We start from the raw sequence: 12,018 nt of genomic DNA on the forward strand, positions 1-12,018 counted from the left end.
TTGAAGTGACCCCTGAAATCTATGTGGAGTTCCTGAATGACAGACAAGGCGAAGACAATGCCGTTTGGGAAGGCAGAGTGTTTGGCTGGTGTTAACCTAGATAGCGATAAGCTCTCTTGAGGGTGCTCTTTGATGAAGCCTAGTTATGGATAAACTGGTCAGTGCTGTTGACTTCTTTCAAATACATCCCATGCTACTGTAACCTCCAAATTGTAGTATAACATGCTCTACATAAGGCTGCATTTGAAGATGCCTCAGAAGCTTCAATCAGTACAAAATGTGGTACCAAGACTACTGTTGGGGGTCAGCTGCTTGGACAATATAAATCCAGTGCTGTACACTGCCAGTATGGAGTAGTTGCTAGGGTGTTGGACGAGGATCTGGGAGACCCAGGTTTGAACCCCCACTGCTATGGAAACTCGCTGGGTGACCTTGGGCCAGTATCTCTAACCTGCCTCACGGGTTGTCGTGATGATAAAATGGAGGAGAGAAGAATGATATAAACTGCATTGGGTCCCCATTGGAGAGAAAGGCAGGCTCTTAGTGAAGTTAATAAATACAAAATACAAGCGGGAAATGGCAAGGACTTGTGAGAGATATCTCACTTCTCCCTACCCCCTATTTCCTCTTTCCCTTTTCTGAAAGCCCCCATAGCACCCCCATTTTCCTGCTTCCTTCTCTTTTTCTAGGGTTACCAACCCCCAGGTGGGACTTAGAGATCTCCTGGAATCACAAAAGATCTCCCAACTACAGAGATCAGTTTCCTTTAGGGTTGCCAGCTCCAATTTGGGAAATCCCTTCAGATTTGGAATTGGAGCTTTGAGAGGGCAAGATTTGGGGGAGAGAAGCAACCTCAGCTGACTTTAATACCATAGAGTCCACCCTCCAGAGCAGCCATTTTCTCCAGGGAAACTGAGTCATCTTGGTCATCTGGAGATCAATTGTAATTCAGAATGATCTCCAGCCCCCCTGGTTGACAACCCTAGTTCCCCTGGTGGAAATGGCTGCTTTAGAGGGTGGAGCCTAAGGCATTATACCCTTCTGAGGTCCTTCCAGTCCTCCTCACATCTGCAGTATGGAGATAAAACTGACTTACCTGACAAGTGAAGAACAGAGGGAATGGGTGGGTTGCAAAGGATGGAGAGCAGAGTAGGTGCCCTTTGCCCCTGTGAATAACACAGGTAAAAGGTTTGAACAAATAAATGAATGTTCATTCAGTGAATGAATGAATAAATGTGATGCTTGTGTGCCTTCATATCTTCTCTTTTCACAGAAACTTGGAGCAGCAGCATCTTGTGGGCACCATGTATTTTCAGTGAGACCCAGGGCACAAAATTGCAGTCAACATGTTCAGTGAAAAGAACAGCACTCCTTTGTCCCAGAAACCAAGCAAGAAAAAGACCAGACCGCAGGGGCTGCCTTCCCCAGCTCTTTGCTGTGCCTGTGGACTGTGCATCATGCTAGCAGGCATCAACATCACACTGGTGGGAGCCTTTGCTTTTGGAACATTTGTGCCGGTCAACAACCCTCCCATTGTCATCGGCCCCATCCTTTTGGTGGTGGCATTTACTTTCTTCGGGGCTTGTTGTATTTGCAGCCGAAGGCCCCCGGCTCATGGCACGAGAAAATCCAAACCAGGGGCCAATATGGGTCTCATCAAACCTGGGAACACAGCCTTTGAGATTGAAACCAGTGAGCATACAGTGCAAGATACCACCGCAGTGCAGCTGAGCCCAACCAACTCTCCAGTGTCCTCCAGGAAGTCCACCCCCGTTCACGAGAACTCTAAGACCTGCAAACTTTTTACAATGGATAGCAATGGGCCAGCAGCAAAATACACAGCTGGGGGAGAATCGATACAACTGAATTTGCCCAGAGACATTGCGATGTCATAAACCAAACTGGAGGATATTGATGGGTACCTGGGTAGCCGGCACTGCATCATGTGACCAGCTGGCTTAGATGCATCCGCAATGCAGCAAGCATCTGGAATTCAATTTAGAGTTGGCCAGCACACTCATTAGAATATGTTGAGAAATTTAAGGGAAAGGCATTATAAGGTGGCAATTAGAAATCAATACACAGCTGCGATCAGAAATGCCAGACACTTGTTTGGAAGGACTGAATTTTGAGTGATGAAATTAAAATGGAAAAGACACATAACTTGATTTTGCAGCGATGGGAAACTGACATATTCTTTGGATTTCGTTCATTATTTCAATGGGGTTGTGAATGATAATGTGGCGATCAGGATTTCATGGTGCAGTATAGTGGAAAATTACAGGCTCTGTTTTGTAGGAGAAAAGGTGGACTGAAATGAACACTAGTAACAAGGGAAAGAAAACTGGATCCAGGCAGTTCAGCTTTTATGAGACAGCCTTGTTTGCTTCTTTTGAATAGGGGAAAATGAAGTACTTCCGTAATGCAATTAAAAATCTACCTTGCTGCTTATGATTTGCTCCCATCTTCTCCTTTTCCCCTGTTGTGATTTCACTGCTGTAGAAATACACAGAAATGACACACACCAAAAATGACCATTCCTGTCCTTCCTCCCAACTCTGGTTTTCAGATTCTGTAGCTGGCAGCCAGCTCAGTTGTATTGGGGTGTATATTAACATTCCTAGCAAATTCCTGGGGATCAACATGTAGGGGATAGAACAGCAAGGTAGAGGTTTGATCATCCTCCCAACTGGGAGGAAAATGCGTTGATCTAGATTTAACCTCTGCAGCTTGGATACATGCCCAAGCTGGAGACACATACAGACAAGTTTCGTATGGAGACGAACCCAGTTACTGCATATAAAGAAAATGCCAATCTCTTCATTTTCACAAGAGCTTTTAATTGACTGGGGGGAAATTAACAAACTCAAAGTCCTTCCTGGGCAACCAGTCATGTGTTTTGGATATTATTTGTGGATGAAAGGAATTCTTCTTCCTAGGAAAATTCTCATGATGTTCAACTACTGTACAACTTATCAGTTTCTGTATTAGATGATTTTCAGAGGATAAGTCTTTTACTGAGGTTGTAGGTGGACAAATGGAAGAGAGGACAGAAGGTTCCTCAATCACTGTTTCGGGGAAATGTATTCAGTGTTGCTTGACCAGTCAAAAGTCTCCATCCAACTCCCGGTAATCAAAACGATTCACCTTTTTAAAATTTCCAAGTATTTTCTGCCTGCTAAAAATAAAGTATGTTATTTGATGAATAACTAGTGGGACTTTCAAGCTTTTTTTGAAGGCCACTTAATGAGTAGAAAGAAATATAGTCAAAATACTTATGGAATTCTATGCTGTCCATTGGCTGTAACAAATAAACAACAACTTATGGAATTCTCTTTGGATGTGAGAGTTCCAAATTATCTGAGTGGCACTGTTTTATTAACAATCTGCCGTTCTTTCTTTTTTGATTTTTCAACTTTATTCAGGCCTGTACAGTTTGCAGCAGTTCTGTTTGCTCCCTTCCCCCCCTTACAGGTTACTCATGCACTAGATTGCTTATGATATTGAATGAAAACATTTCTCTCACACTCACATACAAAGATTAAACAGTGCAGAGTGCCAGCTTCTATGAGATTATCCAATATGAGATAAATTAAGAGAGGAACATCGCCTGTTAAGGGAAGGTTAGAGGAGGCAGAGGCCAGCTGTTAACAACTGTGGTGAGCACTGAGGGGAAAAAAAGAGAAGATAGTAAAGACATTTTGGGTTGCCAGGTCCTTCTTTGCCACCAGCGGGAGGTTTTTGGGGCAGAGCCTGGGGAGGGTGGGGTTTGGGGAGAGGAGGGACTTTAATGCCATGGAGTCCAATTGCCAAAGCGGCCATTTTCTCCAGGTGAACTGATCTCTATTGGCTGGAGATCAGTTGTAATAGCAGGAGATCTCCAGCTAGTACCTGGAGGTTGGCAACTCTAAAGACATCACGAGGAAGGAGAAACAAAAGAGCAAGAACAGGCTGAAAGGACTCCCCACCCTCGAGACTGGCAACTAACTTCCAGCTAGTAAAGGACATTTGACCTCACTGTTAAAGAGATCCAAAGTTGCTTGTGTGTTGGGTGCATCTGTAGTGTGTGTTCCTTGTTTTAATAGTTATTATTTAGTTGTTCTGTGCTTTCTATTTGAGTGCATCTGATAAAGAAATAAGTGTTTAAGTATCTATCTGTAAAGAGAAAGATGATAGGCTTCTTATTCTCATCTTTGCTGCGCTTGTTAATGTCATTGACTAAATCACAGCACAAAGAAGAATCATGAAGCAATGGTGCAGTTGCATCAAGGTTCCTTTCTGTGTGGTTTTTTAATCAATGTACATAAGCGCTGGTGTGCATTGGTAACCTGAAAGGGGAAAAAATACAATGTGAAAATTGTGGCAAGCTGCACATAAGCCAGTTCTGAAATCCAAGTTAAACTGAAATCAGGGGGAACAAAATGAAAAGCAGAGCCAACCCATGTGACCATAACAAAATGGAGCCTGCTCATCCCGAAATGGTTATGAGAGCTTTCATACCACATTATCCAGGAGATAATGAACTAGAACTTCACCCAACTAGCAGTCATGTTACACTCTTCTAAGCCCATTATCTTCAGTGGACTTCAAAGGCTATAACTCTGTTTAGGATTGCAGTGCAGGTTTTTACATAGTTTAGATTATCTTCTAAAAAACTCTCAGAAGGCACCCACCTGGTTTATAATAGCTAGCAACTAATTGCCTTTTTAACCTGCAGGTACTTTAGTGTTATTCAGATTTAGCATGTTAAATGCACCTTCAGTTTGACCCAAATTGCACCAAAGTTGTCATAAACAGCATGTGACAATGTCTGTTTTTACAGATAAGAATCAAATTTAAAATGTTAATAATTCCATCATAGTCACTAAGTCCCACAAATCCTCTTCAATGCATCAAGAAAAAAAGAGTTCAATTTTAACATGACGCACATTTAAGATCAATATCACCAATTTCTAAAGCACGATGGTTTAATTCTTTCTGTTTTCTTCAGAGAGTGGAAGTTTTTTAAAAGCAAGGGGGTATGTGTTACCTTTTTAAACATTCTGACTTCAAAATCTAAATATTGGGAGGGGAGGATCTGTTTTGCAAGGTAATCATTTTTTAAAAAAAAATCTTGAAAAAGGGTCTGTGTTTGGGGGAAGTTTTGAGCTGTTTGGAAATATGTTGAATCGTGTCAGTTTCGTTGTGTAAAAAGCTTGTGGCCAGTTCTGTACAGCAGCACAGTCTTTGGCGTTAACATGTTGTCATGTTCTGGTATCAGTTTCCATGTTTACAAAAGCAAGTGACTGTTTAGCACATGTTTGGTGCTGCCCTTTGGACTCTCCATGTGTTAAATAAAATATATATATAATCAGATATTTCCCTAGTCCTCTGCAGCCAGACCTATACAAGCTCTTTCTTATCAAAGTATCATGCTGTTACCTGGGTGAAGTCTGGATGGTTTCTGGGTATCAAAAAAATGGGAAAGCAGAGAAATCTGTATTCACAGACTCTCATTTTAAACACCACAGCTCCATCAGTACCATTTACACCATGATCCAATGTAGCCCAAAGTCTGTTTCTTTTTCTGACTCGCAGTTAAATCAGTGAATCGCTGGAAATGTAACAGTCACCCAGGAGCTACTCAGATGTTCCTTAAAGAAGGGGGTGACTGATCATATAACGTGGAGAAACCTCTTAGGCTGGATGGATAATTTCATGGCTCTGTTAGTTATGCTCTTAATTTCTGATCCAGCTGTTTGAGAACATAACCATTTAGAGTCACACAACACTTTTGGCTGACTAGTGGCTTAGATTTTCTGATCTATCATGAACGTAAAGTCCAGGGATAAAAAAAAACGGGGTCATTGTGGACACCAGAGAAGCTAAGCAGACAATAAAGTGTGCAGATGACAACAAGTGACGGCTTGCTGAATGCATACTAACCAATGAGCTCTCAGTCTCTTTACAACACAGACTTGTAAAAGTTGAATGGAAAACTCTTAGTGGTATGTCAGAGCCCATATTGATGCTGAATACCAAATGGCATAAAAAGCTGCCAAGTATGATAAAGGAAACTTCTAAGGGACGGGGTGGAGGTAATAGTTGGGACTAATGGTGATTAAATCCCTTCAAATGCTGCTCTAGAAATTTAAAAACCCTGTTTGTTACAACACTTGCGATTGTAATATCGCAGCTCAGGGTTAATTCTAGTAACACCTTTTGAGATTTCATCCATGTTTCATCCACGTGAAAAGTGTGATTGTGAAAGCATGGGGTGACACCGTTGCCCCTCCATATGTATACCTGCTCTCTTGCCACTTGTGGATCCCTCTCAGGGCAACATCCAGATTAATTCTGAATCTACCAGGTAGGCTAGGCTGCATAATGTGCATTTACAAATAATTGGCGTTTGTCAAATAAACCTATAGTGAAATAATGTGTAAGGGCACATTGTCCAGCTTTCCGCTATGTATGTCCTTCAAGGAGGTTGATGGTCCATAAAAACAAGGCAACAAATTAGTAGTACAAAAACCAAAACAAACAAAAAGCTGGGATCCTGATGTTATGTACCCTTCCCCAGTCCTCAAGATCTTCTTGCCACCATTGCTCTGGCTTTTGTTATTCCTTTGGATGCCAGCTAAGGGAGTGAACACCTCAGCTGAAATAGCACACCAGAAATGATCCAAGACCTGCTTGTGCTTTTAAAAGCCACTCTGTCCAACAGGATTCAATGGACCTAGTTGTCTGAGTTCACGCTAGGGTTGCCAGGTCCCTCTTCACCACCGGCAGGAGGTTTTTGGGCGGAGCCTGAGGAGGGTGGGGTTTGGAGAGAGGAGGGACTTCAATGCCATAGAGTCCAATTACCAAAGCAGCCATTTTCTCCAGGTGAACTGATCTCTGACGGCTGGAGATCAGTTGAAATAGCAGGAGATTGTCTGCTACTACCTGAAGGTTGGCAACCCTAGTTCACACAGAACTCTTGAGTGAGTTCAAAGTCCTGAACTATGACTGAGTTCACATAGAACTGAGTTCAGTGCTGGAATGATCATGCAGAAGTACATTGGCTTGGGTCTGAACTAGTGTTTCTATGGGTGTAAGGACATCTGTTCACCCAGCATGATCCAGTCCCCACAGGAACCCAAAATTCCCCTGAAATCCTGTTCCTCACCCAGGAATAGGATCTGTGGTATTTTAGGCTCCTGTGGGAGAGGGGAAGGGGGATTTGCATTCTGTGAGTGGAATTCCCTGACCAAAAAAACAGTAGTTGGGATTAGGTTGCCAATTTCCAGGATCTGGAGATCTCCCAGAGTTACAACTGAACTCTACACTATAGAGCTCAGTTCCCCTGTAGAAAAGGGCTACTTTGGAGGGTGGACTCTATGGCATTATACCTCAAGGAGGTCCTCCCTTCCCCAAATGCTACACTATCCAAGCTCTACCCTCAAATGTGCAGAATTCTCTCTCTCTCTCTTCTACTGTGCCTTTAATTGCTGGCAGATACATTCAGCAGATGACATTTCCCCATCACTGGGGTTGATGGACCTTTGAGAACTGTGTGAGAGGGCAGTGGGGATTTTCAGAAGGACAAATCAACAACAATGACTCAGCCCCTCTTCTTCTGGCAGCAGTGTCTTTATCAGCAAGGAAAAAAAAAACATCACTAAGATCCAAGTCCTAGTCTCCATTCTCATCATGACTATGAATTTCAACAGCAAAGACCCACCTCCCGTTACTAAATAGCATGTTGCTTGTCTGCTGGAAGAATTAATTTCCACACAAGATGTGCCTCCCAGCTATCACCACAGTTGTCTTTGATTTCATGGCTGAGGTGATTAGTCTAGCCTGACATCCAAGAGTAATGAGATTAAGGAATCTGTGGCAAAAAAAGGAGAATTTGACTCAAGATTAAATGTAAAAGAGAAACTTAAAAGGATGATTATTCAAAGCACTGGCTAACAAATAATACTGGGGAAATCTTCAAGCTTGAAACACGCTCAGCTGTGGGACACTTTGCGTTAATTGGTATCCTCCAAGAACCCAAGGTGGTCTGCCTTCTAGCATTTGATGGATGAAAATAGGCACACTTGGTGTATTTCAAAACTATGAAGCAGCAAGCTCTCAATGCATCCAGAAAATCTTGGCTTCCTTTGCAACAAAGAAATTATAACAATTTATGTTACTCATGGTTAGGATTCCCAGGTCTAGATCTTGAAAGAGTACACATGCACCGTTACATGGAAGCACGGAAGGAAGAACTTTGCCTGGTGCAGCTTTTCCTGTCATAGTGTTGCAGACTTCCCTTTCTGAACAGCATTTCAAAGGGTGTGTCAAGTGTCTCATTGCCTGCAACTGGTACTTGTAGTTGTACAGAAAAACTATGCATGAATACTTTCTGATACAAGTTCAGGACTAGATCAGACATGTAATTCAACCCCCCTCCCCGCTTCATACAACACCCTCCGAAGAACCCAGGTAGGGGATAGCATCAATAAATATAAGATGTGACCTAGTACTCCATGGAGACACTGTGGTGCCATTTCTATGATTGTGGCCACTCCAAAATGTGCCGTTGTAGGAAGTGCAGAACCAGGTAGCTATGTGAGGCTGGTTCACTGCTGGGTAGCACGACACATTTTCTCCCTCTGATCTAGCAGGAGGAGACAGATGAGTAGACTTTAGGAATTCCTCAACATTAAACTCAAGCCCAATGCTGTCTTCACTGAACCAAATGGGGCCCCAGGGTGTAGAAGTTGCCCTGATACCACTTCTTTTTAGGATCCCTCCAGGCAAAACACAAATCCTTTATGCATGGATAGTTTGACTCACGTTTGCCCCCAAACTGACTCGGTTGATCCTTGGAGTTATGCATGAGTTTTCCTCAGAGTTGACCTCATACCCACTCTGCACTTTTCTCGGGTTTTCCCAATGCTGTTTTGCCACAGATTTAAAGGTCTTTTATGCATTGGAATTTTACCTTGGGTTCGATGCTCCCTTGACCCACATTTTTCTGATCTGAATTCTCAAAATCCTATGCATGGTGGCTGTTTGCCCCAAAGAAAGTAATGGAGTATCAGGAGTAAGTTTTTGTAATGCAGAATCACCAGCACATAACTGGAGCCTCTGAGTCCACGCCCCTTGAAAACGCTGCTTTGTAATTGGCTGTAGTCTGCAAAGGGATAGAATAATAGAATCATGGAGTTGGAAGGGACCACAAGGGTCATCTAGTCCAACCCCCTCATATCCCCTCTTAGTCTTCTCCTCTTCAGGCTAAACATACCCAGCTGCTTCAACCTTTCCTCATAGGACTTGGTCTCCAGACCCCTCACCATCTTTGTTGCCCTCCTCTGGACCTGTTCTAGCTTGTCTACATCTTTCTTAAATTTCAGTGCCCAAAACTGTACTAAAAGGAATGTCAGGATTGCCCACTGGAAACAATGGGAGAGGCTGGAAGGCCTATTGAAAATTCACAGCTGGAAAGATTTGCTGGTTTGGGTTCTGAGGGGAATGTTTTCAATTCTGTATAAGTAGTGACTACTGTTTGCTTCCTATTTTGTTCTCTGGTGCTGTGCATTCTAGACACAGGTGAAATGTCCATCTGACAGAGGGAAAAACTGCAAGCTGGAGGCAAGAAAGAGGTGAATGCTCTACTTCCTTCACACTGCAATAGGCAGAGTTGCTGCTGGGACGGACAGGCAGATGCAGATATTTTGTGACCACAGGCAGTGCCGCAGAGTGGGTGGGATAAAGGCAAACACAAAACTGCTGTAAGTTCTGATCTCAAGGGCAGGAATTGAGCAACCCTGTCCAGCTGTTGCTTATTGTCTGTTCTCCATATCTCTCTTTTGAGAGGGAGAGAGAAAAAGAGGGAGAGAGGACTTGCATTGCTTTTCCTCCAGCAAAAGCTCACTCTGCCACTTGCAATTTCTCTTTCAGGTGTTTCATGACCTCATTCTACCATGGCTTTTACCCATAGTGCATCCAAATCTCGCTTGCATCCAAATGTCATCAGACAGAAATGAATGACACGCTTGTAGTTCATCCGCACTCTGTACATCATACACTTCAGCAGATGGATGTGGTGTTTTAGAGCAGTTGAAACATGTGCTTGTGATACATGCAACACAATGTGTGGGGGAGTGCTTGTGAGTGGGGTAATGTGAATTTGCAGTGAGGTGTGTTTGGTTGTGACCAGCACTGAGGCGTTCTCATGGAATCGTAATTGGTAGAGGCACCCCGAATGATGTTTGTTTTGCTGGTGTGGAAATTCTGTGTATAATATGAGAAGCTGGAACTGAGCCCTCAACCTTCTCTTAGCTTTGATGCAAAAGCGTCCTGAGATGGCTGCTCCTTGTTTGCGAAATAACCCAGTCCGTACGTTTGGGCAAGGCAATATTAGGTGAACTCATGATGTGTGAAGCAGCAAACAGAGAAAGCAGCTGCAATGGGCATTGAGCAAATTGCAGAAGCCCCTCTGACCTTCCCGAAGTCATTACGCTTACTGCTATGGCGCTCTTTTGGAAGATCTGAGAAGGAACTTACTGCATATACTTTCAGCATCTATTAGCCAGACTTGGGGGAAGGGAGAGCCAGGAAACTGTTCCACAGCTGCTAAACATTCAAGAGAGAATCTGTCAGTCATTCAGGTCATTCAACTTCTTAGTTTTTTATGTATCCTCCAAGCAACCACAAAATACACATTATGCTCCCATGTAAAGCAGCATTTGGTTTTACTCCTTCCCTGCCCACCTCTTCTCACCTGTTGCCAGATCAGCCATTACCTGCAAAGGCATGGAGCCCTAACATCTCTCAAGACAAATAATTTCTTTTAAGGGGCCATTTTCTCCTTCTCCCCTTCTTTAAACTTGGCAATCACAAGAGACACATAGAACATCTTGACAATGTACTGCTATTATCACCTGATGTCAAAGTGGCAAGTGCACACCAGCTCAGTGGAAATGTATTTTGAGTTGTTGGACTGGCAGAGCTCATGTGCCAAAAATGGAAGAATTCATGCCGTGAAACCCAGTGGGTAGCTTTAAGGAAGTTACTATGCTCCAGCCAAGCCAAAGGTATTGTGAGGCTCCAAGCACTTATATGAGCTCCATGAAGAAAGGGAAAGACACAAATCTCCCCCCCATCCAATGTGAAGGAGTTATTCACAGTTTGTTGATTCTCTTGGATAATCTGGTTTTTGAAGTAAGGAATCCAATGTCCTCTTTCAACTTCCAAGCAAGGGATTTGAGACTTTGCAGGAAAAGAGTTCTACGTCACTGCCTTTTCCTTCCATTTACAGATGCGGCTTTTGCATCATTAAGTGAGCAATCACAGGATGGCTTGCAGATATTTTCTCAACCCACTAATGTAATCACCAGTCACGCTTATAAAATTATCCCGTTACAGGGAATAGTGGAGCAATACTTCTTGCACGTAATGATGGCTCAGGGAGGGAAGGTGGGAACTCCTAAGCAGTATTTTACATTTCAAATAGACTTCCTCAGAATGGAATGCTATCGATTGGAATGGATAGCAACCTTAGGGAGGCCTATGGAGCCCCTTTCTGGTGGGCATGTAAGGAGTCCCTGCCTGACAGCTTGGCTGGGGATGAGTTTGTCTCGGCCCTTGGGAAAGGCATGGCAATGTGCAGTCTCTTGGTGTGTGGCTGCGCATAGCATGGGAGGAAGAATACACGAGGGGATTTTATTTATGAGATGAATATAAAGAGTGAACTGACTTGTCCATGAATACAGCCATAGTAGCAGCACAAGGATTTATATGAGCAGCTGCATTGTTAGTAGGGTTGTGACTGTAGAAAACACCACTGAGCACTGTGGCCAGATTTATGAATGTATTTATTTACTTCATGTATATCCCACTTTTCTCTCCAGCAGGGACCCAACACGGCTTACTGCATTCTCCCCTCCCCCATTTTATCCTCACAACACCTCAATGAGGTAGGTTAGACTAAAAGTGGCCTAAAGTCACCAGGCGAGATTTCCATGGCAGAGCAGGGATTTGAATCTGGATCTGGATCCAGAT

At 43.3% G+C, this 12,018-nt stretch overlaps 1 protein-coding gene across 1 annotated transcript; it reads left to right on the plus strand.

Moving 5' to 3' along the window:
* The first annotated feature begins 1,305 nt into the window (after positions 1-1,305).
* Positions 1,306-2,183, plus strand: TMEM275 (transmembrane protein 275). Its single transcript, XM_056845330.1, has one exon. It carries the CDS (start codon positions 1,347-1,349, stop codon positions 1,893-1,895), a length of 549 nt encoding a protein of 182 aa, XP_056701308.1. The 5' UTR covers positions 1,306-1,346; the 3' UTR covers positions 1,896-2,183.
* Positions 2,184-12,018: the final 9,835 nt, after the last annotated feature.

Source organism: Euleptes europaea, chromosome 2 (assembly GCF_029931775.1).
Source record: "Euleptes europaea isolate rEulEur1 chromosome 2, rEulEur1.hap1, whole genome shotgun sequence".
In the NCBI taxonomy this organism is placed as follows: Eukaryota; Metazoa; Chordata; class Lepidosauria; order Squamata; family Sphaerodactylidae; genus Euleptes; species Euleptes europaea.